This window comes from Meriones unguiculatus, chromosome 7 (assembly GCF_030254825.1).
Source record: "Meriones unguiculatus strain TT.TT164.6M chromosome 7, Bangor_MerUng_6.1, whole genome shotgun sequence".
NCBI classification, from domain to species: Eukaryota; Metazoa; Chordata; class Mammalia; order Rodentia; family Muridae; genus Meriones; species Meriones unguiculatus.
Genome location: NC_083355.1, coordinates 20,481,302 through 20,503,932, shown reverse-complemented (window position 1 = coordinate 20,503,932; position 22,631 = coordinate 20,481,302). Strand labels below are relative to the sequence as shown.

General features: G+C 52.6%; 1 protein-coding gene across 1 annotated transcript; it reads right to left on the bottom strand.

The window, feature by feature from the left end:
• Positions 1-7,989: 7,989 nt before the first annotated feature.
• Cavin1 (caveolae associated protein 1) lies at positions 7,990-21,166 on the bottom strand. Its single transcript, XM_021641200.2, has 2 exons — positions 20,508-21,166; positions 7,990-10,555 (listed from the first exon to the last, which is right to left on the bottom strand). Exons 1-2 carry the CDS (start codon positions 20,982-20,984, stop codon positions 9,842-9,844), a joined length of 1,191 nt encoding a protein of 396 aa, XP_021496875.1. The 5' UTR covers positions 20,985-21,166; the 3' UTR covers positions 7,990-9,841.
• Positions 21,167-22,631: the final 1,465 nt, after the last annotated feature.

The window sequence follows — 22,631 nt, the reverse complement described above, 5'->3', positions numbered from 1 at the left end:
CAAGTAACATGTTTTAGTCTGAGCAGGTTGCTTTTATATATTTGGGAAGTATATACATGTACATGTGTATGCGTATGTATGTTAAATATACGTCATATATGTCATATATACGACAAAGAAAAAGAGGCCGTGAATTTGAGAGAGAGCAAGAGGAAGGGTACATGGGGAGGGGTTATCAAAGGGAGGAAAGTGGAAAATGATGTCATTCTACTTTGTTGTTTGTTGTTGTTGTTGTTGTTGTTTTTAAGTTTAAAGGAAGGAGGGAGAGAAGACACTGCAGCTGGTCTCAAATTGAAAAACAAAAATTTGAGGAGCCATCCCTTGGGAAAGGCAATCCTGTTTTGTGAGATGGGCTTATCCTGGAGCACCTTGAAGGCCCAGGAGGCGGCCTTCTGGATAGGGCGTGTTCCCACCGTCCTGGTCCTGCTTCTTTCCCTGCTAATGATTACGATAATCTCCAGAACTACACCTGGGCCACTTGATTGTTATACTTGGAAATTGGTGTATATCATGAAGCCTTGCTGAACTAAATTGTGGGTAAATATTTAAAGATAAGTGTTTAAATAAAAACAAAACAAAAAGACCTATGTACTTACTCCTTTAACTTCATCAGACAGCAATTTGGTGGGTAGTGTTTACCTGTGGATAAACATACAATGAATTCTTTTTTAAAATGTACTGGAAGTTTTTCGTGTCTTTAAAAACTCTGTTATGAGCTGGGTGAGGTGGTGCACCCCTGTAATCCCAGCACTAGGGGAGACAGAGGCAGGCAGAGCTCTGTGAGTTCAAGGCCAGCCTGGTCTACAAACCGAGTCCAGGATAGCCAAGGCTACACAGAGAAACCTGGTCTCGAAAAACAAACAAAACAAAACACCCTCAGTTATGTTATGTAAAGATGGTTTTGTTTTAATCCCAGGTGTGGGATGTGGGGCTGCTCCAGATTGTCCACAGCAGCAGATGATGTGCCTCGAGGTGCAGGATCTGAGAGGGCTTGACCTATGCCAGCTGCAGACGGTTTAATTCTGAGGACTCTGGAGAGGGAACAAATGCCAGAGTTATGGGGGGAGGGGGTGCTCCTAGGAAAGAAGGCTGTTGGTGCCTCCCTCCACCCCCGACACTGCTGCTAACCAGTGGGAAGTAGCTAAAGAGAACTATGTCCCCTCTCCCCATTAACCTTTTTTCTCAGTGATAGAGCATGTATTTACAAGGTACTACAGCGTGTTTCAAAGCAAGGGGCATTCCATGTACACCAGAATGGCCCAAAGGGATGCTTACGGGGGAGACCGGAACCAGCAGGAAGGGGTCTTCGTTTCCTATCGCTGTGAGGAGGCACCATGACTAAGGCAATTTACAAAATGAGTTCACAAATGAAGCGTTTGATTGGGGGCTTGCTTATAGTTTCAGGGGGTGATTCCACGATCATGGCAGGGGGCATGGCAGCAGGACGCAAGCACGGTGGTGGAGCAGTGACTGAGAGCTTTACATCCGCTCTGAAAGTTGGAGGCAGAGAGAGCGGAACTAGACTTGGTTTGTGTGGGCTTTAGAAACCTCAAAGCCCCACCCTCAGGAATATGCCTTATCCACCAAGGCCACGTCTCCTAATCCTTCCTAAACCAGTTTCACTAACTAGGTGTCCTGGCATTCAAATATATAAGCCTATATGAGTGTCACTTTCATTCAAACCACAACAAACGGCTCTCTCTTTTCTGACTACGCACTGTTTAGACCCACTGTCATCTAAAGGAGGACTCACCTGTCCTTTTGTTGTTGTTGTTGTTGTTGTTTATAACATTAACTGATGGATTTTAGTGTGTTGGGGACATGCTCCACCACTGAGCCACACACACTCCCAGCCCATCGTCTTTAATTCTACATTTTGCCCTTTTATTTATTTTTTTCCTAACTCCATCCTTCAGCCAGTTCATCTAATCTAACTACTTTTATTGGCCTCTCTTCGGCTAAGTTTCATTTAATACAGAAAAATGTCTTTCCTCCCGGGGCTTGTAGCATTTCTGTAAAGTGTCCCATTTGTTTTCCTCTTCCACAAAACAATATCTCAGCTTGGTATGGTGGAATATGCCTGTAATCCCAGCACTTGGGTTGGGGAGGCAGGACACATTTTTGGTCATCTTCAGCTACCTAGTGAGTTTGAAACCAGCCTCGGCTACAAGAAATCCTGTCTAAAAAATAAACAAATAAATAAAAATAAATGCTGGATATGGTGGTGCTCTTGAGAGTCAGAGACAGCCACATCTCTGTAAATTTGAGGCCAGAACTGATCTACAAAAATAAAGATGTCTTCTTGTTTTTGTTTTGTTTTGTTTTCAAGACAGGGTTTCTCTGTGTATCCCTGGCTGTCCTGGACTCCCTTTGTAGACCGGGCAGGCCTTGAACTCACAGAGATCCGCCTGCCTCTGCCTCCCTGCGTGCTGGGATTACAGGCGTGTGCCACCGCGCCTCACTTATAAAGATGCCTTTTATATTAATGTCCTGTCTCTCTGTTACCTTTTTGTCCGATGTTTGTTTTGCCTGAGGGAACCACCCTGCCTCATCTCACCATTTGCATGTAATCAACATATATGAACACTTGTGCTTGCTCTTGGTAGCAAGTACATTACATGTATGTATGAGTATTATATATTAATACACACACACACACACATATATATATATATATAAAAGAAAACAATACAAGGTGGCCAGAATTCCTCAGGAATGACACCAGAGGTTGCCTCCTGGCCTGTACACACAAGCCTTTGCACACATGTGCACCTGAACACAGGAACGCGTACACACATAACACAGGTCCCATCCTCCTGTATAGATTATTAAATCCAGAATGAGCATTAATGTTCACCGACTTAATCAGATTCTCTCCGCCAGGAGTGTGGAATTTGAAACCGAGACAAAGAGCCTGAGAGCCGTTAGAGTGAGTTCCATTAGTGTCATCAGGGCAGAGAAGGCTTGTCCATCGGTCATGTCTGTAAGAGTCCCTGGAGAGGCCCCATTCCTAGTCTTTCCCAGCCTGTGCTCGGTGACCCTGTCATGGCTGCTGTCCAGCAGGAACTCTCCTTTTCCCTTCAAACTAGCCACTCACAGTCCCGTGTCACGTGACAACCTTCCCGTCCCTGATGGATCTCATCCGGTGGTCCCCTAAGACTGTTACTTCCCGGTGACGTGCGACCCCCCCGGTTTGTGTAGGTTTACTACGTGAGGCTCGCACACAGTGTGAAAATGGCCTGCGGACTTCAGCAAGGAATGGTTGTACTTTTAAACAAACAAACAAACGAACAACAACAATAACAACGAAATGATGCAATGGCGCTGGAGACACTTTTAGGCATGGTGACCTAAAGCACCCAACAGGCTACTCCTTCTGCACGCCACCAATGCCATAATGCCACCTGTGTTTCCAACAGCAACTCTTTATGTTTTCCGCATTCCCCCCGAAGGCCAGGCATGGAGCACTGTCTGAGCGTTTGGTGTGTGCTGCAGCTCGTACTGGCTTTTAGGGCTATCACCAACATCTGTCTCTACCACTCATTGCAAACCCTTTCAAATCAAGGGCGGGAGGAGCTTGTCATTAGACTCTGGCTCTTCACACGGAGCCACAAACATCACTTAGAAAGAGCACTTGCTTTCTCTGCATATCTTCCTTGCCCTTTCAGTTGATATCACTGACTCAGTTTCTCCTTTTCCTTTTGGCAAACAACCCTCCTTCATGCTTTCTTTCTCCTCCTCTTCTTTCTCTTCTTCTTCTTTAGTGCCGGGGGTGGGAGGCTGAATGTAGTGCCTTGTAAATATATGCTCTAACTGAGCTGTATCCACAGATTTTCATTCCCTTGTCTGTGTGTCTGTGTGTCTGTATGTTCCTGTGTACATGTGTGTTGGGGGGTTGTTTTTGTTTGGGTTTAAATTTTTATTTATTTTTACTTTGTGTGTGTTGGTGTTTTGCCTGCATGTGTGTCTTTGTGAAGGTGTCGGATCCCCTGGAACTGGAGATACAGAAAGGCGTGAGCTGCCGTGTGGTGCTGGGAATTGAACCCAGGTCCTCTGAAAGAGCAGTCAGTGCACTTAACCACTGAGCCATCTCTCCAGCCCCTTGTTTTGGATTTTTTTTTTTAATTTTGTGAAACAGGTTTCCTCTATGTTGCCCTAACTGTCCTATAACTCTCTATGTAGACCAGACTGGCCTCAAACTCACAGAGATTCTCTAGAATGCTGTGTTGAGATATAGTTTTTTGTAGCTTGGGTTGGCCTCAAATTCACTATGTAGCCAAGAATGACCCTGAGCTCTTGATCTTCCTGCTCTACTTTCCAAGAGCTGGGCTTACATATGATCCTCTCTCTCCCCGTGTGTGTGTGTGTGTGTGTGTGTGTGTGTGTGTGTGTGTGTGTGTATGTATGTATGTTTTGGTTTTGTCATATGAATGTAGGGCCTTCCTTAGTCATTCAAGACAAAACATATTACTGAGCTTTACCTCCAGTATTTCAATTATTTTTTCCTTAAGAAAGGTTCTCAGAGCCAGGCAGTGGTGGCACATACCCTTAATCCCAGCACTTGGGAAGCAGAGGCAAGCTTCTCTTGTGAGTTTAAGGCCAGCCAGGCTCTGCTACACAGAGAAACCCTATCTCAAAAAATAAAAAACCAAAAACCAAAACAAAACAAAAAACAAAGAAAGGTTCTTAGCCAGGCAGTGGTGGCATACATCTGTGAGCCCAGCACTTGGAAGGCAGAGGTGGATATCTGAATTTGAGGCCAGTCTGCTCAAATCGAGTTCCATGACAGCCAAGGCTGTTACATGGAGAAACCCTGTCTCGAGAACAAACAACAGAAAAAGAAGAAGAGGAGGAGGAGAAAGAGAGAGAGAGAGAGAGAGAGAGAGAGAGAGAAAGAAAGAAAGAAAGAAAGAAAGAAAAAGAAAAGTTCTCATTACGTTGCTTAAGCTGGCCTTGAACTTGCTCATGTTGTCCAGGCAAAGATCTAATTTGAGATCCTCCCGTCTCTGCCTCCATAGTGCTAAGATTACAGCCACGTGCTACCACACCTGGCCTCCTTCACTCTTCAGTCCACAGTTCAGGTTGAGAGGAAGGGGCTGGGAGGGGGGTAGACGTGATCACGTGATCACTGTTTCATCAGAGGCACCGAAAGCCCAAAGGCGCCAACAAGCATCATGCCTGGCACTCTCGATAAAAGGGTCTGGAAAGCAGACCCGTCCCTGGGGATGCTCAGTTGTTAGGCCATAAGCCTGCAGCTGCGGACAATCATCTTCACCGCCGCACAAACATGTGTGTCATTTACAGATTAGTACATTGCAACACAGGAAGAAGAAACAGGAGGGCTGTATTTCTGGTTATATTTTATCAGAACCTGGTATCATATCAGTTACATCTGGATTTACTTGAGGGGAGTTTTTTTCTCCCTAGAGACTTACTTACTCATTCATTTTATCTCTTTCATTTTTATTTCATGCATAAGCATGTTTTGCCAGCATGTATGTATGCACGTGCATACATGTGCATCCCTGGTACCCTCAGAAACCAGAAAAGGGCATCAGTTTCCCTAGAACAAGAGCCCCAGATGGTTGTGAGCTGCCGTGTAAGTGCTGGGAGTCGAACCCATGCCCTCTGGAAGAGCAGCAACTTCTTGGTTTTTAGTACGTAATGTGTGTGCGTGTTTGTGTTTGGATAGATGCACGTGAGAGCAGCTGCCCTGGGAGGCTAGAGGCCCCACCGCAGCTGAAGTCAGAGGTGGATGGGAGGCGCCCAACACAGAAGCTCGGAACCACGCTCAAGTCCCAGGCAGGAGCCGTGCGCTGTCCTGACTCCTGAGCCAACTCTGCAGCCTGGGAGTTTTCTGTTATGGAAATCCCCTCTGCGTATATTTTCAGCTGCAGCGTTTTGTCTGTTTGTTTTCAGAGACGGGTTTCACAACATTGGCAGGACAAGGAATTTCGAAGACTCATCTGATCGCTCAACCGGGGTTTGCTACTGTGAAGTTCTAAGGGATGTCAGAGATGATTAGTGTGATCTTCAGGCGACACAGTGACATCCATTTGAAATCCCAACCCTGCGGGGGGAGTGGGCGCTAGCCTGATTGGCGAGCTACGAGCCAATGAGAAACCCTGTCTCCAGGTATGTGGGATTTCTAAGTATGATACCAGAAGCTTCCATACACACACACACACACACACACACACACACACACACACACACACATAGGAGCACGTGTGCACACACAAACATTAAGAAAGGAGAAATAAGAACTTGGAAGGTGCCATGGAGAAGCCTGGTAACTCCATTTGAGGCTGTAAAGGGGCTTCATAGGTCCACGGTGACATCAGCAGGATCCCTTGGCAGACAATTACCCTATTTGATTGTCTCAGAGTAACTGTCTGGATTAGTTCCAGTGAGGAAGGGAAGTTCATGACCTGTTGGAGGAAGATACCAAATGGGTATGGACCTCAGAATACCATCTGTTCCTACCAGTGGGCAATGGGATGTTTAATCTGATGCCCACGATCAGCCATGCCTGTCTCATTAGAGTGAAAAGGAGTCATCCTGGTTCTGGAAGAGCTTTGGGGACCCTGGGAGGTACAGGAGGAATGCCCTGGGGTGCCATGGTACCCAGGAAAGTGGCTAGTCAGAGAATCAGGACAACTCTTCCCAAAAGAAGTGTCCAGACTGGAACTAAGTGAGCACCACCATGAAGTGACTTGCTAGTATGAAAAGGGGTAAAGAGGGGCTCATGGAAGACGAAGGGAAAGCTGGTGGGCGAACAAATCGAAAATGGCTGGGTATCTTGACATGCCCGATTATACCCGGGCTGCTGGTATCATTCATTCCCCTGCTTCACGGCCACAAATGTGCCTCCCCGAGGAAGTGGGAGCTGGGGTTTGTCTCTCCTGGCAGATGGGAACATGAAAGGCTCTGAATTTTCTGCACCAGTGCCTATTTCTTTTATTTTCTTTGTTTGTTTTTCAAGACAGGGTTTCTCTGTGTAGCCCTGGCTGTCCTGGGCTCACTTTATAGACCAGGGAGGCCTCAATCTCACAGAGATACTCCTGCCTTTGCCTCCCTGAGCGCTGGGATTAAAGGCATGCGCACAGCTCAGCGTCCACTTCTTTCGGTGGTAAGCCAACTCTTTATGGAGGACTTAGAACTCTAGACTCGTGGAATCTGCTGCTGGAGACAAGCCCAGAGCAATCTATGCACAGCTCATGAGGGCTCAGCTGTCTGAGGTAACAGCGTGAGGGTGGGGCACAGCCCGGGAATGGCATTACGTTGGCAAGGGACACCCTCCCTGAGATTCTGAGACAAGCAGAACCCACAAAATGACAAAAGCCCAGTGTTTCGGGAAATTCATAACTTGTGGGCGGGGTACGCTTGCTCCGGGGAGAGGTGGCCAGAGACAAAATAGGTGCTTGGCGCAGGGTTGCTGGAGAATGTCAACTGGCGTGTGGGTACAGCTAGCGTGTAAACACACTCCTGTTCTTTCTCTCACACGAGGTCCTCTGAGGCAGCCTCTCCTTTTCCAGGCCTATGATTGGGGTGGGGACCACCTGGAGGATGAAGGCCTTGTCCACCCGGAAGTACATCTACGAAGGACCCAGAGCGCAGACTGCAACCCTTAAACAGCTGGTAGAGACAGACAGTCTTGCCACCTGCCTGCTGTGTGACCTTAGACATGTCACTGTTTCCTCTGCATGTCTGAGAAGGGGATAGTAATGATAGAATCTACCTCAGATGGGTACCACCGGATCAATTAAGTGTCCCAGCAGAGAGTGTTCAATACATTGGCTACTGTTATCAACCTCATCCACTCAGCCCCACTCTAGGAAGCAGAGCAAATGTATACCAAAATGTTTCCTCCCTCCTTCCTTCCCTCTGTACCTTTTCTCTCTTCTCTTCCCCTTTTCACTCCTGGTTTCCCTTAGCCCTGCAACACCCTCAGCAACTGCTTTGGACAACATAACCCTACACAAATCCTTTTAGAAAAGCAGGTTTATTGGTCCGGCTGCTCACCAGAACACAGCAACACGAGGGTCTGCCCCCTCAGGAAGAGCCCCACAGGAAACTGCATCCGCCCACAACTTCAGCCCATCAGCACCAAGGGACCTCACCCTACATTCCCGCCCTCCTCAGCTTGCATGTCTCCAATCATTCTGAGGGGGGAAGGAAACCAAGGAAAAAAAGGAAAATTAAAAATAAAATAAAAAAGCGAAGCTTTGTATTGTATAAAAGGTTTGTGGTTTTTATACCCCGCCCTACCCCCCCCCCCCAATATCAATTAGCTGCAATTCTAAAAGGCAGAGCAGGGAAGATAAGCTGGTGGGGAGAAGAAAGTAGCCTCTGGCCATCCTTTGGGGGAAGCCTTGTCTTTGCTCCTGACCAGCCTTTAATGAAGAGAAAAGGGGGTTGGGGGGGGAGAACCAGTATGTCCTCAGAAGAAAACCTCACCTATTAGAATCAAGCCTCAGCACCCTCCCTTCCCCTCAACTTTCGGGTAAGGTGCCCCCAAAGGCAAGGAACCTAGGGAGGCCTTGGAAAGTTCTGCAGTTTTACGCTAGAGAAGGATCCACGCTAGAAGCAGCTGGGAGGTCGCGGGGAAGGGCAGGTCAGCAGGCGCTGCTGCTCCAGCTTCCCGCGAGGACTCTCCGCCCTCGCCTGGCACCTTGCTCCCTCCCTCCCACCTCTCGCCTAACTGCCTGCTCTCCACGGCTTGCTGCTGCCCCCTGCTGGAACCCTAATTCTCTGGGCTTGGAAAACAGGGCTACCCAGCAGGCTGTTCGCAGACCCTGGAGGAGCGCGGCTTACCTCTTCTCCCAGCACACTTTCTAGAACTGGTTGCCCGCCTGTTCTGGAAATTGTCCGGCCGTCCCGAGCCCCTCCCAAAGCGGGATTCTGCTCTTGACTTTCTTTGTGCTGCTAATGGGGGCATTCCTTTCTTATCCCCTTTCAACTTTCTCTTATCTCCCCCCCCCTCTTCTTCACAAAGCCGTACTCACGTGCTCCTGGGTGCAGATTTGGTACAATCGTAAATATGTCCCCTCCCCATACACGCCTACCATCTTTTCCCAGGCACCGATTGCCTCCTGCTTACTTTGGTGGGACAGGGTCACACTCAGCCTCCACCGCACCCTGCTGCCTTAGGTTCCCCCCAGAACCCTCAGGCCTTCCAGCGGGCAAAGGTCTCCCTACACTCATTCTTTCTTCAGGGTACTCCGAATCGGCCACCACTTTCTAAGGGTCCCATCACCGATACACCCCAGCCATCTCTTCTTATTTTGAAACAGGGTCTCACTAAATTACTCAGGCTGGCTTTGAACTCACTGTCTCCTGCCTCAAGTCTCTCAGGGAGTTGGGATAGCAAGCCGGCCCTCTAAAAGGCCGCCCCCACCAAGGGTTGTAAAGAATCACTCTTTCCTCTTGCAGAAATTTTGGCTTTGGGGGTCTCCCCGGGGGTGAAGCTAAGGGAAAAGAGCTCAGGAAGCAGGATGGTGCAGCTGCGTAGGAAGAAGCTGTGGCGGGGAGACCGAGGGGCAGGCAGATCCCCCCTCCCCCAAACAGGGCCTAACTAAGGTCAGAGAAAAGAATCCTGGGCCAGGACAACCAGGGCCTGAGCCGTTTGTCCGTGGCGGGAGACCACCTCCCCTCGGTCTAAAGCTGTGCTCTGGAGGGGGTGCTCTTCCGGGGGACGCGTTTTCAGCTTAGAAACAGCCCAACCAGACAGGGGCCCGAGGAGAATGCAAAAGAGACAGTTTGAAAAGATGAGGGAGGTGGGCGGGGCGGAGCGGGGCGGGGGCGGCAGGATCAGGCGCAGGCCTCCAGGGTCCCCCGCTCAGTCGCTGTCGCTCTTGTCCACCAGGACGGCGTCCGACTCCTCGGTGATCTCCAGCAGGGTGTGCACGTCGGGGCTGCTCCCGCGCAGCAGGTCGGCGGCCCCGCCGCGCCCCTCCCCCGCGCCGGCCTCGTCGTCGTCGTCGTCGTCGGGCGCCACCTCCACCATCTCGGTGGCCTTCAGCACCTCCACCTCGCCCTCGCGGATCTTCTTGACGTGGAAGGTGAAGGGCGGCACCTTGTAGACGGCGGTCTTGGAGCGCGCGTACACCACGTGGTCGGGCGTGAAGGACTTGCGCAGCTTGTCCCGCGAGGTCTTGAGCTTCTCGCGCCGCTCGGCGGGCACCAGGCGGGTGCCCAGCTTGTTCATGCGCTTCTCCAGCGTGTGGCGCGTCTTCTCCAGGTTCTCCTTGGTCTTCAGGCGCGTCTTCTCCAGGTTCTCGCGCGTGCGCACCTTGGTCTTCTCCATCTTCTCCTTGGAGAAGGCCTTCTTGAAGTCGTCGACGCGCCGCAGGCCGCTGCGCTTGATGCGCTCGGCGCGGGACTCCTCGATCACCTCCTCCACCTCCACCGCCTCGTCCGACGACAGCTCGATCGCGGCGTCCTCCTCGGGCCGCTCGCCCTCGCCCAGCTCGTCGCCCTCCTTCTCCGGCAGCGCCTCCGACTCCTTCAGCGACTTGCTGACGCTCAGTTTGGCCGGCAGCTTGACTTCGTCCTAAGAGGAGAGCAGAGGCGGGGTGAGAAAAGGCCGCCGGAGAGGGCGGGGCGAGGGGACCCCGGGGAGAAACCGAGCGGGGCGCCCGGCTTGCTGGGGAGATCGTGGGGACCTCTGTGGCGACCCACCCCCACCCCCGCCCCCGTGCCTGGTACGGAACTGGTCGCCACCTGGGCGTCGAATGGTAGTTACAGTCAGCACTGGGAGAGAGCAGAGCTTCGGGGTCAGAAGCCGAACTTCCGGGACCCTCAGTCCCTCGCACACTGTGGCTGCCCCCGTTGAGAGCTTTAAGCCTCTGTGACTTCGGAAGAGACAGTTTAACTTTGGAAATGGCAGAGCGCCCTCTGGCGCCCCGATTTACACGCTGCGCCAAACGGGGCAGAAAGCCTCTTGAGGAGAGTTTTAGAAGTTGACTGAGCTAGGGGGTTGGTCTCACAGCGGATCCCAAGGGGTCCCCCACCCCACCCCCGCCCGAGTAGGGTAACTAACTTTAAGCTAAGGTCAAGGAAGTGTGTTCTCAGGACTTGAACCAGGAGAGCTTGGCCCACAGACCGGTTTCCGCCCTTGACTTTCTCATGCTATTTGACTCCTCCTGTGGACGTCCCCCCAACCCCCACGTGTAAGTTAATGGAGGAAAGGGAAGATGTTGGCTGAACTCCAAGGACCTGTTTTCTCCCAGTCTGGACTTTTCTTCTGGTTCTGTTTTCCCTGGCCTGGGATGAGCGGGGGTAGGTGGGTAACGACTGTGTTTTTACTCTTGCTTTCTTACCCAGGCCAAAACTTAAAAGAGCCAGGAGTGGGGAGGGTGGTGAACCCGTCCTGGGCCGCCTAATAATCCTGGATCGCAAAGCCAACGCTTAGCTCTCCTCTTCCTCTCAGAGACCCTAGCACCCGTCCTGGTCGTGACTGCGGGGAGGGTTTTCAACCTGACTTGGGAGGATCAACATTTCATCATTTTAGGTCCCCTACTACACTGCTACCAAAGAGTAGGCGTGGGTGAGCACAGAACAGAAGTGGCGTTCCTGAAAAGGCCGAGACTCTTTTGAAGTATTTAAGTCCAAGCAATTGGGGGAGGGGGCCATTTTTTTTCTAAAATGTTTTTTCAAGGTCATTTCCAGAATTATAAGAAAACCCCATCTCTTGAGAAAATGAGGCAACATAAATCGACCCGTCTCACAGAAAGTACACGCACATATTCATAGGCTACATGAAATCTTTATACCACCTGCTACAGAAATTCCTTCCCCACCCCAATTCCCTTCCTCTTCCCTCCCATTCACATCCCCTAGCATTTCCTGGTTTACACTAGAAACTAGGAACACCTCCTCCCAGCTTCCTTCCCTCCTTGTCAATAACATTAGCAGGGACAAAAAGGGAATGCTGTCTCCATCTCGTCTCCCAACTGGGCATTAGCACTATGGGCACCAAGCCACCCCATGCTATCTATTACACTACTACACCTCCCAGCAGGCAAGGTAGCCTGAGCACAAGGCATGCTGGGATTTGTAGTCTCCAACTGCCACAAGTGGGGCTTAATATTATCCCTGGAATCCTATGACATGTGTCATCCCTCGGCCTCTTATTCACCAAGGCATTGAAGGAATGAATGTTTTTCTTATACTGAGTGTAGGAAGGTCCTAGCCTCTCCCAGCATTCTCCTGGCTTCAGTGGTACCCCCCGAGTGTCTTGCAGTCATTCTGCCTGCACCTGGAGACTTATATCTGGACTGACATCGTTAGGGTTTACACACACATCATCTTAGTACTCCCAAAGGTGCATCTCAGCCCAGATTCACGTGTAGTACCATATTAAAAAAAGAACAAAAACAAAACAAAACAAATCTCTTGGGTCAGCCTTGGTAGTGCAAGTCTTTAATCCCAGCACTCTGGAGGCAGAGGCAGGTGGATCTCTGTGAATTTGAGGCCAACCAGGGCTGGGTGGGAAAGAGCACACACACACCACACTCTTTTACTAAAGTCCAGCTGTGCAGATGGAATACGGAATAGTCGTAAAACAGTCTCAACTCCGGGAGGACAAATCCCTGTCCCACTCCCACCCCCATGACTCTCCCCTGGTTCTGTCTCAACCCCTGAAAATAAAGCTAGCTGGTTTCTCTGGTCTCTAGCTTTCTATCTTTCTTTGTTGTTGTTGTTGAGTTTGTGTGTGTGTGTGTGGTTGTTATTTCTGTTTGGCTTTTCAAGACAGGGTTTTTCTGTGTAGCCTCGACTGTCCTGGACTCATTTTGTAGACCCGGCTGGCCTTGAACTCACAAGAGAGCAGTCTGACTCTGCCTCCCAGGGTGCTGGGATTACAGATATGCACCACAGCGCCAGCTCCTCTAGCTTCCTAGGTAAAGGTCTTTGCTATCTGGGCTGAGAAAATAAGGCTGAGGAGAACACCACGGGCTTCTTCCACCTACAGTGTCGAGCAGGAGCAGTCTCAGGGAGGAGAAGTTTATGCCTGGGCTTTTCTAAAAAAGAGGCCATGGTGGGCTTTTCCTGGAGTGATGGCTTCTACCAGAGGCACCATCTTCTGGGTGGAAGGGAAGGAAGAAACTGCTTGGCCCGAGTCCCTGAACTATGTCCTGTAGGCTGGCCCTGAGCACGGCACGTTGCCGTCAGCTCTCCCCCTCCGTTAATGGATTTCTCTTTTCCACCCCCATTTCCAAGGCAGGCTTCCCTCATGACTCACAGGCTTGGAGTGCTGTCTTGGGCCCACCCAGTCTGCTTGTTGCTACAACAGCCAACAACACAGTCCAAAAGCACCTCCCCTACTCTGGGCACCCAGGCCAAGGCACCTTTGTCTTACTCCTCTTCCCCTGGCAGAGTGATTAGGGCAATGGACGGGGCCTCTCGGAAAGCAAGAAGGAAGGGTTCTGATTGTTCTGCTTTCCCGTTTTTTATTAAACAAAACCACCACTCCCAACAGGCTTGGTTTCCAGAGTTACCTTTAATGACCAGGTCTGAACAAAAGCATACACAGCTCCTCCAGCCCCTGCCAAGCACACACAGCTCCCCAAGCCAGGAAGGCACCAGTCCGGGATATCGCCAGAGAGGCCCTAAGGGAAGTTCCTACCTCTTACACTTCACCTCCCAGTCCTGCTGCAGAAAGTAAGACCTGGTTTAGAAAGGTCACTGTAAGATTAGAATCTCTGGGCATGGTAGCACACACCTTTAATCCCAGCACACAGGAGGCAGAGGTAAGTGCATCTCTGTGAGTTCGATGCCAGTCTGGTCTACAGAGGAAGTTCCAGGGACAGCCAGGGCTGTTACACACACACACACACACACACACAAGCACTTGCCTAGCAAGCACAAGGTCTCTGAAAAGAATATATATATATACTCTAATTGAATGCCCATTATGCCCTTGGCATTTCATATGAGGAGGACAAGTATTATCCAGCTGTGGTTAAGAGTCTCTCTCAGCTTGGTTCTAACCAGTTCTGTCTACAGCTGGTGGAGATGTTTCTGGGACCTAAGATCTGCTTAGAGAGCTTATTAGAAGAGGATGCATCATGGAGCAAAAGATGAATCATGAGGAAGAAGTGAAGGGGGTGTCCTAAAAGCCCAGGACCTCTGCTTCAGGAGATGAAACATCAAAGGCAGAAAGGTGCTTTCTTTCTCCTCTGCCCCCTTCAGTTTTTCGAGACAGGGTTTCTCTGTGTAGCCTTGGCTGTCCTGGACTCACTTTGTAGACCAGGCTTGCCTCGAACTCACAGAGATCCCCCTACCTCTGCCTCCCTGAGTGCTGGGATTACAGGCGTGTGCCCAACAGAAAGGTGCTCTCTTGTATAGCACGCTTTCTCGGCAGGGATAGCATTGTTCCTGAGAGGACAAAAATTGCCTCCCAGAAGGTGGCAGAATGGTTTGCGGTGCTCCAAAGAGCTTCCGTACATAAATGATCACACAGTATATCTATAGTATTAAATTTTCATGAGGAGGTAAATGGAAAAAAAAAATGTACAAGGGTCCCCTTAGGGAAATGATCGTGGAGGAAGAAATACAGAGAGAAGTCGAGAAGCCTTGTGCAGTGGAGTCAGCTAAAATGTCCTCCCTTTGGGCCTCTCTGAGCTGGCAGCTTTGGGGTGCCCCACCCAAGGCAGGACCTGGCAAACATAAGGGATCCCTTGGCAAAACATTTTCTAAAAGAAAATGAAAAAAAAAAAAAAAAGTAAGTGTAAATGTTTTCCTCAGCTTCGGGGAGTGGGTGAAGAGGGCACAGAACAACTCCCAGGCCTGGGCCTCATGAAGGCCCCCCTCCAAAGAGGCTTTGAGCCAACCAGTCTGTCCCTGAGGGGTAGGGAGTGAGGGGGTAGGGAAAAAGAAGACTCAGAAGACACGCCCAGTTTCATGCAGCTTCATGCAATGTAGCCTTTGGGTGCAGCTGAAGCCTGGGTGCAGGGAGAGCTACAGTTTAAAAAGAAATTAAGGGATATGGTTCTGCGGTTGAGCATTTGCTTAACATGCGCGAGGCTCAGGGAGAACAAAACATCCCCACCACTACCCAAGGAAGGGAGGGAGGACCCTCTTTTTGCTCCCCACCCACAAGGCACACACCACATTTGCCTGAGCACTGCACCATCCAAGCATTTTCCCAACACCCATTGCCAGCCCGTAATGGACAACAGCTCGAAAGAAGAGGCCATTAAGGCACTGACTTCCATCAAACGATGAGCTGATGGGAGCCGGGAGGGACACCCTGGGCCCCTCATCCCAGGAAATCCTAGATACTCCCACCAGCCGCTGGCTCCTCTTGGGTGGGTCTGGGCCCAGGCTCTGGGTAATAGGGCAGTGGGCTGGGCATCTGCTCAAAGGCTGGGCGGTCAGGCACTGTCTCAGGCTTCAGGTGAAAGGGCTCAGTCTCAGGCAGAAGGTCAAGAGGCACGATCTTGGGTGTGGCCGGCCCAGGGGGTGCATTCGGCTTCTTCTTGGGCTAAGACGAGGAAAAGGGGGTTTAAATGGCACTTGGGATGGGTGCGGGGAGATTGACAGAAAGAGGCCTCTGTAACATGCAGAGTGGGGTCTGGTTGAAGAGGGAAAGCCCCCCCCCCATGGATTAGGGTGTGCCGAAACCACATTTGAAATGCCTCTTTCGGAAGGCCCTAGAGCCAGAAAGGGTGGGAGGAACCCAAGCCCATGAATTAATAAACAGAGCTTCCACTGAGCCCCCATCCACCTCCTTCCTGTCCTCCAGAATGTTCCTCAGTCCTCTCACTGGGCCTCCACAGTGAGAAGACTTGCAGCGTCTGTGTGAGATGGCCATGGCTACTGAGGGGCTGGAGAGAAAGGGGAGAGGGGCTGCCAGGCATGGAGAAGGAATGTTCTGAGACCAGTTGGTAAATTCTAACAGGGAGGCTCCACTGAGTGGAAGAGACACACGCTCCCTTCTTGTTATGCCCTGAGGCGGAGTGAGCAGGCATGGGTGCCACCCTGGATAAGAAAAGGGGCAGGCGCAGAAGAGGGACACGCTGGCTACTTCCCTTTGGCCAAGTTTCTACCTCCTGCCTCCCTTGTTGTCCAGGGCTTAGGATAGCAGACACTGTAACACAGAGAAAGCAGAATCTAGAAACAAGCCGTCTTCAGGAAAGGTGGGCCCACAGGTTGCCGCTGACAGCTTCTGGCCCCCTCGAGAGCTAAGCTCACACTCTCGCTTTGGGCAGTCAGAACTCAGGAGAGGGGCGTTAAGGGAACAGCAGACTCAGATAACAGCGATGTTCAGTAAGGCATGTGTGCATAGAACTCCATAGCAGCAACAGGCCCCAACCTGTGGAGTACAGGGAAGAGACCGAAGTGGCAGGGAGATGGAAAATGACTCCTAGAATGGAAGCCCAAGCCAGGGATACCCACGGCTGGCCCAGGCACCGCCTCCTACTCTCATGTGGTTGGATGGCTTTGCTTCTGTTTCAGCACTCAGGAGCTGGAGCAGCTAATGGCCATCAATATTCCACCGTTGGCCACTTGTAGACAACACAGCACACGTGTCTGCACGCATGTGCACTCACATATCACAGAGCATTCCAGGAAGGAGCAACGTACCCAAGGTTCTGGCCTAGTTTGAGAGGTCTGGCCTTGTTGAGTCTGTGTCTCATGCAGCTCATGTTGGCCTCAAACTGGCTACTAATCCTCCTGCCTCTACCTCCCGAGTGCTGAGATTCTAGGCATGCACCGCCCACTCTAGCCAGGTGCTAGAGATGGAGTCCTCGGCGGCAGCATGCCAAGCAAGCATTCTACCAGTAAAGCTAGATTCCTATCCCCTGTTGTTTGCTCCTTTGGGGTGGTGGGGGTTGTTCTGAGAGGGTCTCCCTAAGTAGCACAGGCTGATCTCAAAACCACAATCCTGCTTCCGTGGCCTCCCGAGAGCTTGGAGTCCAGCCGGGCGCCACCATATTCAGCTGGGCCCAGTTTTAAACCAACCCCTCATCGCTTAAGTGACAATAGCAAAGTAACTTCCCCTGACTGGGCCCCAGCTTCCTAAGAGACACAGTGGAGAGGATGAAGCTGGTTATCATCTAGCTCAGGGGGCTCCAGAGACAGGATGGTGAAATTCACTCTCTGAGGCGGCTGCTTAGCATAATATCCCGTCCCTGCTTGCTGCCAGTTGCCTGCTCTGTGCCCTCATCTCATCTTTTTAACTTTGACTTTTATTTGATGGGGGTAGGTGGGCAGATAGTAAGATTTCCTTTAGTCCTGGGAATGCTCCGAAAAATTCCCTGTCTACTTTGGATTCCATGGCTAAGAAAAACAGCCCAAAGTTAGCAGGTAGGACAAATGACACAGAAGACATACTTACTCCCCAGTGATGAGGCCAAGGGGCAAAAGGGACCAGAGCAACAAGCAGAAAGTATTTTTAGATAAAGGTTTAGGGTTCTTCTAGAGAAAGGTATCTGTGATTCACTTGGAGTGCAGGAAGGAAGGAATTAAAGGCTGGTGAAGATTTGAGAAGAAGCCAGCAAGCCCTCATTCCAGCCATGCCGTCCTCCCCTTTAACGCCTGTGAGAAACCCAATCTCGTCAATGCTTCTAGGTCCTCTCCCCAAGCCCTTGGAGCAGATAGAATGGGGCGAATCAGTTTGCCCAGCGTGCTTGAGACGGGAAAGATTACAGCTTCCAGAAAGCATTTGTTTCCACTTTCTCTCCCCCTTCTAGATTCTAGTCCAGTCCTGAAAGTATCGGAATCGTCGCCGTTACAAGTGGATGTGTGGATTTCAGCCCTCCGGTGTCGCACAGCGTTTCAGAGCAACTGCCTCCATCCGCACAAGTTACCCAGACTTCCTAGACGCCTGCGGTCTGTTACCACTAGAACTCACTGCTCTGCTTCTTTAGCTGTTTCTGGTAACTGCAGCCCTGTATGATAAAATGAGATGCCAAATTGCTCCCTTTTGTGTATGGCCGTACAAGGTATCCCCTACCCAGGAAACAGGGCATGGGTGGCCAGACATCCTGATCCCACTGCTGAGGCTTCCAGACTCTTGGGCACCTTCTCCTGCAGTGCCGCATCATGGCCTCCCACACTTACAGTGGGGAACACAGACTCTCCTTTCTGCTTCCCCTCTAAAAGCCTTTGTCATCCGGGAGCCTCTTTCCAGCCAGCCCCAGCCTCCCCTCCCCTCTCTTGCTCTCTCCTGCCTGGCCATCTCCTTATCCTGAGTTTCCCATAAACTCTGCGGCCCCCGTCTTCCCTATTAGGCCTGCCAAGACACATGGCTATTTTTACCCCATTCTTTTCTCAGACTGCGGACCTTTGCAGACCCAAAGGTCCTTGCTCCAACATCGGAGGCCCCAGTCCCTCACCCCCACCGGGCACAGCCGTGGGGCAGCTCAGGGAAGCTGTGCAACCCTGAGCCCTACCCCAGGTAGTGGAAGCAGGTGCGTGTGTTACGCTGCGTGCATGTCTGTGCAGCACGTGTGTGCAGTGCCCCTGCAGAGGCAGAAGAGGGGGTCAGACCCCCTGGGACTGGAGTTAGATTGTTGTTAGCCATCATGTGCGTGCCAGGAACGAGAGCCTGGTTCTCCAGGAGAGCGTTCAGTGCTGTTTATAACGGAGCCAACTCTGTAGTCCCAGTCCCAAAGCCACCCTTCCTCAACTCTGCCCTCCTCTCCCACTGGTTCAGATGTAGTCAAAACCACACGGTGAGTGCCCCACCCCCCCACTATTCAGATGGTGACCACTGTCAAGTGCCAGTGATGAAGAGAACAGGACAGAGGGGGTTCAGACCTCAGCAGAGCAGTCTCCCACCCATGCAATACCTGTCCTTTCTCTCAAAAAAAAAAAAAAAAAAAAAAAAATCCCCATCCCCAGGGCTGGGAGGCCTACCTCCAGGCTGAGGTAAAATGAGAAAGTCACCTCTCCAAGTTCTTTGTAACAAGCACAGGTCTTGAAGGAGAGCGCTAGCTTATTGTCCCAGGTCCTGTTCTCTTTCCCTAGATGTCACCTGCAAGGGCTACACGGGTCTCACAAGGCCGCATCGTCCCAGTCCTCCTGCCTCTCAACAGCTGAGTGGACACAGCTCTAAGTAAACGCTTTCTCCTACCAAGTGGGTGCTATAACTGGGAGAAGCAAAGCTACTTTATTGTTGTTGTTGTTGTTGTTATTATTATTACTATTTAGACACAGTCGTTTTACGTGTCCCAGGCTGCCTTGGCCTCTGGAATGACAGTATGCATCAGCAAGGCAAAACTTTTTACAGGCCCCTTGAAAGAGTCCGCTCAGCAGCAGGGAGAGGCAGGAGCCGGGAGCAATCCTGTTTCGGGCTGTCCTACCACGAAAGTCTCCTCAGGTCTCCCACAGACTCCTGGGAAAACCAAGGGAACTTGGGAAAAACCAAGTGAAGATCGTCATCTCACACCTGCTTACTCTGAAGCATCCCAATCAAGCAAGGCGCAGAGCAGTTGGTGACCACAGCTCCCTGACACAGGTCCTTGAAGGTGGGGCATATGGGAAACCTCCTCTTCCCTTTTTATCAGGAGCATAAAATGACCCCAACAACCAGGCCCAAACAGGAGGGGCCAAGGCTCGCACGTTCCCTCCCAGGGCAAGAGCCCCAATTCCTCACTCAGCTCAGACTCACTCTTAACGGGGTCAAGGATGGGGCAAACCAACACTGAGACTCCCAGCTGCTTTAGGGGTGTGAGGATGCCACAGCTGTATCCAGGCGGGAGGAACCCAGAAAGGTAGAAAGCAAGCAACGGGTGGAGCCTGAGTGCGGCAGCCTCCGCCCACCAGCCCCCTCACCGCTCCTCCGGGGGCACGGCCCCCCGCAGCGATGCAGGGGTGATTCACCGCGCCCAGCCCGCCCCCTCCACTATCCCCACTCTGCACTTCTAACGCCCGCCCCAGCAGGCGCCAAGGGCGCCCGCACACCTCGAGACTGGGTGTCCCCAAAGTGCCCGGAGGCCAGGGGCGGATAGCAGCAAGGGGACGCGCGTGGGCAGCCCGAGGCTGGCGCGGGGGGCGCGGGGTAGGGTGAAAGGGGCTGGCGGTCGTGTCCCTTGCACGGCGCCCCCGCCGCCGCGTGCCTGAGCCTTGAATCACCCGCTATATCGAGCCCTCAGCGCCGGAGGCCCCAGGCCCCGGGCCCCAGCTTCAGCGTCTGCTTACAGAGGGGCGCCCGAAGACCACCGGGGACCTCGGCCATCCCCTCCCCGCCCCCAAACCTCCCTCCGAGTGCGAAGACGTTCAACGGAGACGAGCCGGGAGCGCCCAGCGTTCCCAAGCCCAGCCCGCTAACTCTCCCGCTAGGAGTTAGAGAGCGCGGGGTGGGGCCTAGGTGGGGTGACGCGGGGTGCGCCTCTCCGGGTGCCCCCGAGAGCCCCGCCACTCCCCGAAGCCCACTCCAGCTGACACCTCTCACCGAGGCCGGGCTGGCAGGAGAGACGAGCCTCGGCCGGGGGTGAGGTGGGGGGATCCCCCCCTCAGCTCCCGGGGCCGGGGCCGCGGGCGCCCTGTCTCACCTGATAGATCATGACTTTGAAGTTGCGGCGCCTGAGCAGCTCCGCCTCGTTGACCTCCAGCTTCTTGATCTGGCCGGCCTGGCGCTCCAGGCTGCCGCGTACCGTCTTCACGTTGACGCTGACCTTGCGCACCTTCTCCAGCAGCTTGCTCACGGTGTTGCTGGTGGTGGCGTGCGCCTTGCCCAGCTTGCTCAGCTCGCCCTGGATGCTCTGCACGGCGCCCTCCATCTCCGCCTGCCGCTCCTCCAGCTGGGCCTGGGTCAGCTGGATCTGGTCGACGGCGCCGATGATCTTATCCAGGAGGCTCAGCACCAGCACGCCGTTGACCTGGTCCGACTTGATGAGCTCGTCCGAGCCGGTCCCCGACGGCTCCTCGGCGGCCCGCGCCTCCCCCGGGGTGGGCTCCGGGCCCTCGGAGGAGGCATCGGGGAATCCGGAATACGGCCTCTCGACGATATGGAGAGTGACATCCTCCATGGCTTCCCGGAGCCGTGCTGCGGCGGGGGGAGCCCCGGCCGGGTGGAACTGGAGCGGGAGACCCCGAGAGAAGGAGGAGCGAGAGAGGGGAAAGGGAGCCGCAGCCCGGAGCGGAGGAAACTCGAGCCACGTCCGTGCGCACCGGGACGCCGGCCAGAACTGCGGGGCGGGGAATCCGCGAGTTGCCCAGCTCCCGAGCCAAACCCAGAGTCACGTCGGCCATTGGCTGGCCCCACCCCAGAAAGGGAGGGACCGGGGCAGAAGGGGAGACCAGCCCGGGAGGGGCAGCGGAGGGGGACCCGAGAGCCGAGAGCCCCACCCTGCTCAGGATGGTTGGAATAGTTGGAGCGGGAGTCTAGGGCCCCCCTTGGTGGTGGAGGCCGCGGCAGCGGGACTGGGGCGGAGGGGAGGAATGTGAGCCGGGGAAAGGAATCAGGTCCCCGGACTGTGCCCGGCTCTACTTTCCTTTACTTTTCCCTCACCCACAAACCCACTCTGGCCTTTTAAGATCAAGCTCAGGGCCACACGGAGCATGAATTGGATGTAAACTTTTTTTTTTTTTTTTTTTTTTTGTGGTCTGTGCCTAGCGTCCTTGTAGGAGCCTTGCCCTGTACAGTCTTTGTGAAAGGGATTTGAGAGCCCGCTCAACCACTTGTACACTGAGTTCCCACTGTCCCCAAAGCTTGTCGGGCTGTTAGTGGGAGGGAGGGAAGAGATGGGGTGACAGAGGAGGCACAAAGAGATGGAATAACAGCCTGCACAGGGCCCGGGTTTCTCGCGGAGTTGTCAGGACAGGGCAAGATTAAGGTGAGAAATATAAATAAAAAAGGCTTTTCGTCACCTCTCTAAAATCACTTCTCCCTGTGTCCCCTCCAGCAGAAGGCTAGCCGACTCCGGCCTCAAAGAGTGTGGCATCAGGATTGCTCTTCTCTCGGGTTCTCGGATAGTAGGTGAGCAATCAGGGGGATCACGGAACCCCATCTCTTAGAGAGGAAGGCCAAGAGGAGGCCCGCCAGGGTTCGCTCCAGGCCTCTGCCGGCACCTGCCCTTAGCTCCAGGTCCCTGGACCCCACCGCACCCAGAACCTTTTGTTGGAGGCAGGAATGGGGGTAACTATGGCAATTCTCCCTAACGGGGAAAATGTTCTTCATGGTGGACAGCCAAGGAGTAGGCAGTTCTGAGCGTGCGCAGAAAGGCCCTACAGAGGTCTGTAGAGACGCACAGGCTGCCCTCCTTCCACATCTGGCCCTCAGCCGTCCCTGGAGCCACCCCAATTCCCTTTCCCACAGAGACGCTGAAAACCTTTTCCCTGCTTAGGAAACCGGGCTCGGGGTTCCCTAGCTGGACGGACTCAGCGAAAGGTCACTTCCGGTCCGGTGTCCACTATCGTTAAGAAGAATTAAATACTGCCTTGTGGAGATCCAGGTGTCATCAACCAAGTCAGAAAACTCACCAACCTGTTCAGCTGGAAATTGCCATGTTGTTTAGGGGCCAGTGAATAAAACACATCCCGTCCCCAAGACTCCAATCGGCTTCCTCACCTGAGGTTAAAGAAGAGCGAACCTCAGCCAGGCGGTGGTAGCACATGCCTCTAATCCCAGCGCTCAGGAGGCAGAGGCTAGGAGAATTTCTGTGAGTTCGAGGCCA

What these genes read in the sequence shown, in the direction of transcription:
- Cavin1 (XM_021641200.2), bottom strand. Translation starts at nt 20,984, where the DNA reads ATGGAGGATGTCACTCTCCATATCGTCGAGAGGCCGTATTCCGGATTC. An exon ending in TCAAAGTCATGATCTATCAG is followed by an intron (nt 10,556 to 20,507) that starts GTGAGACAGGGC and finishes CTCTCCTCTTAG; the next exon opens with GACGAAGTCAAGCTGCCGGC.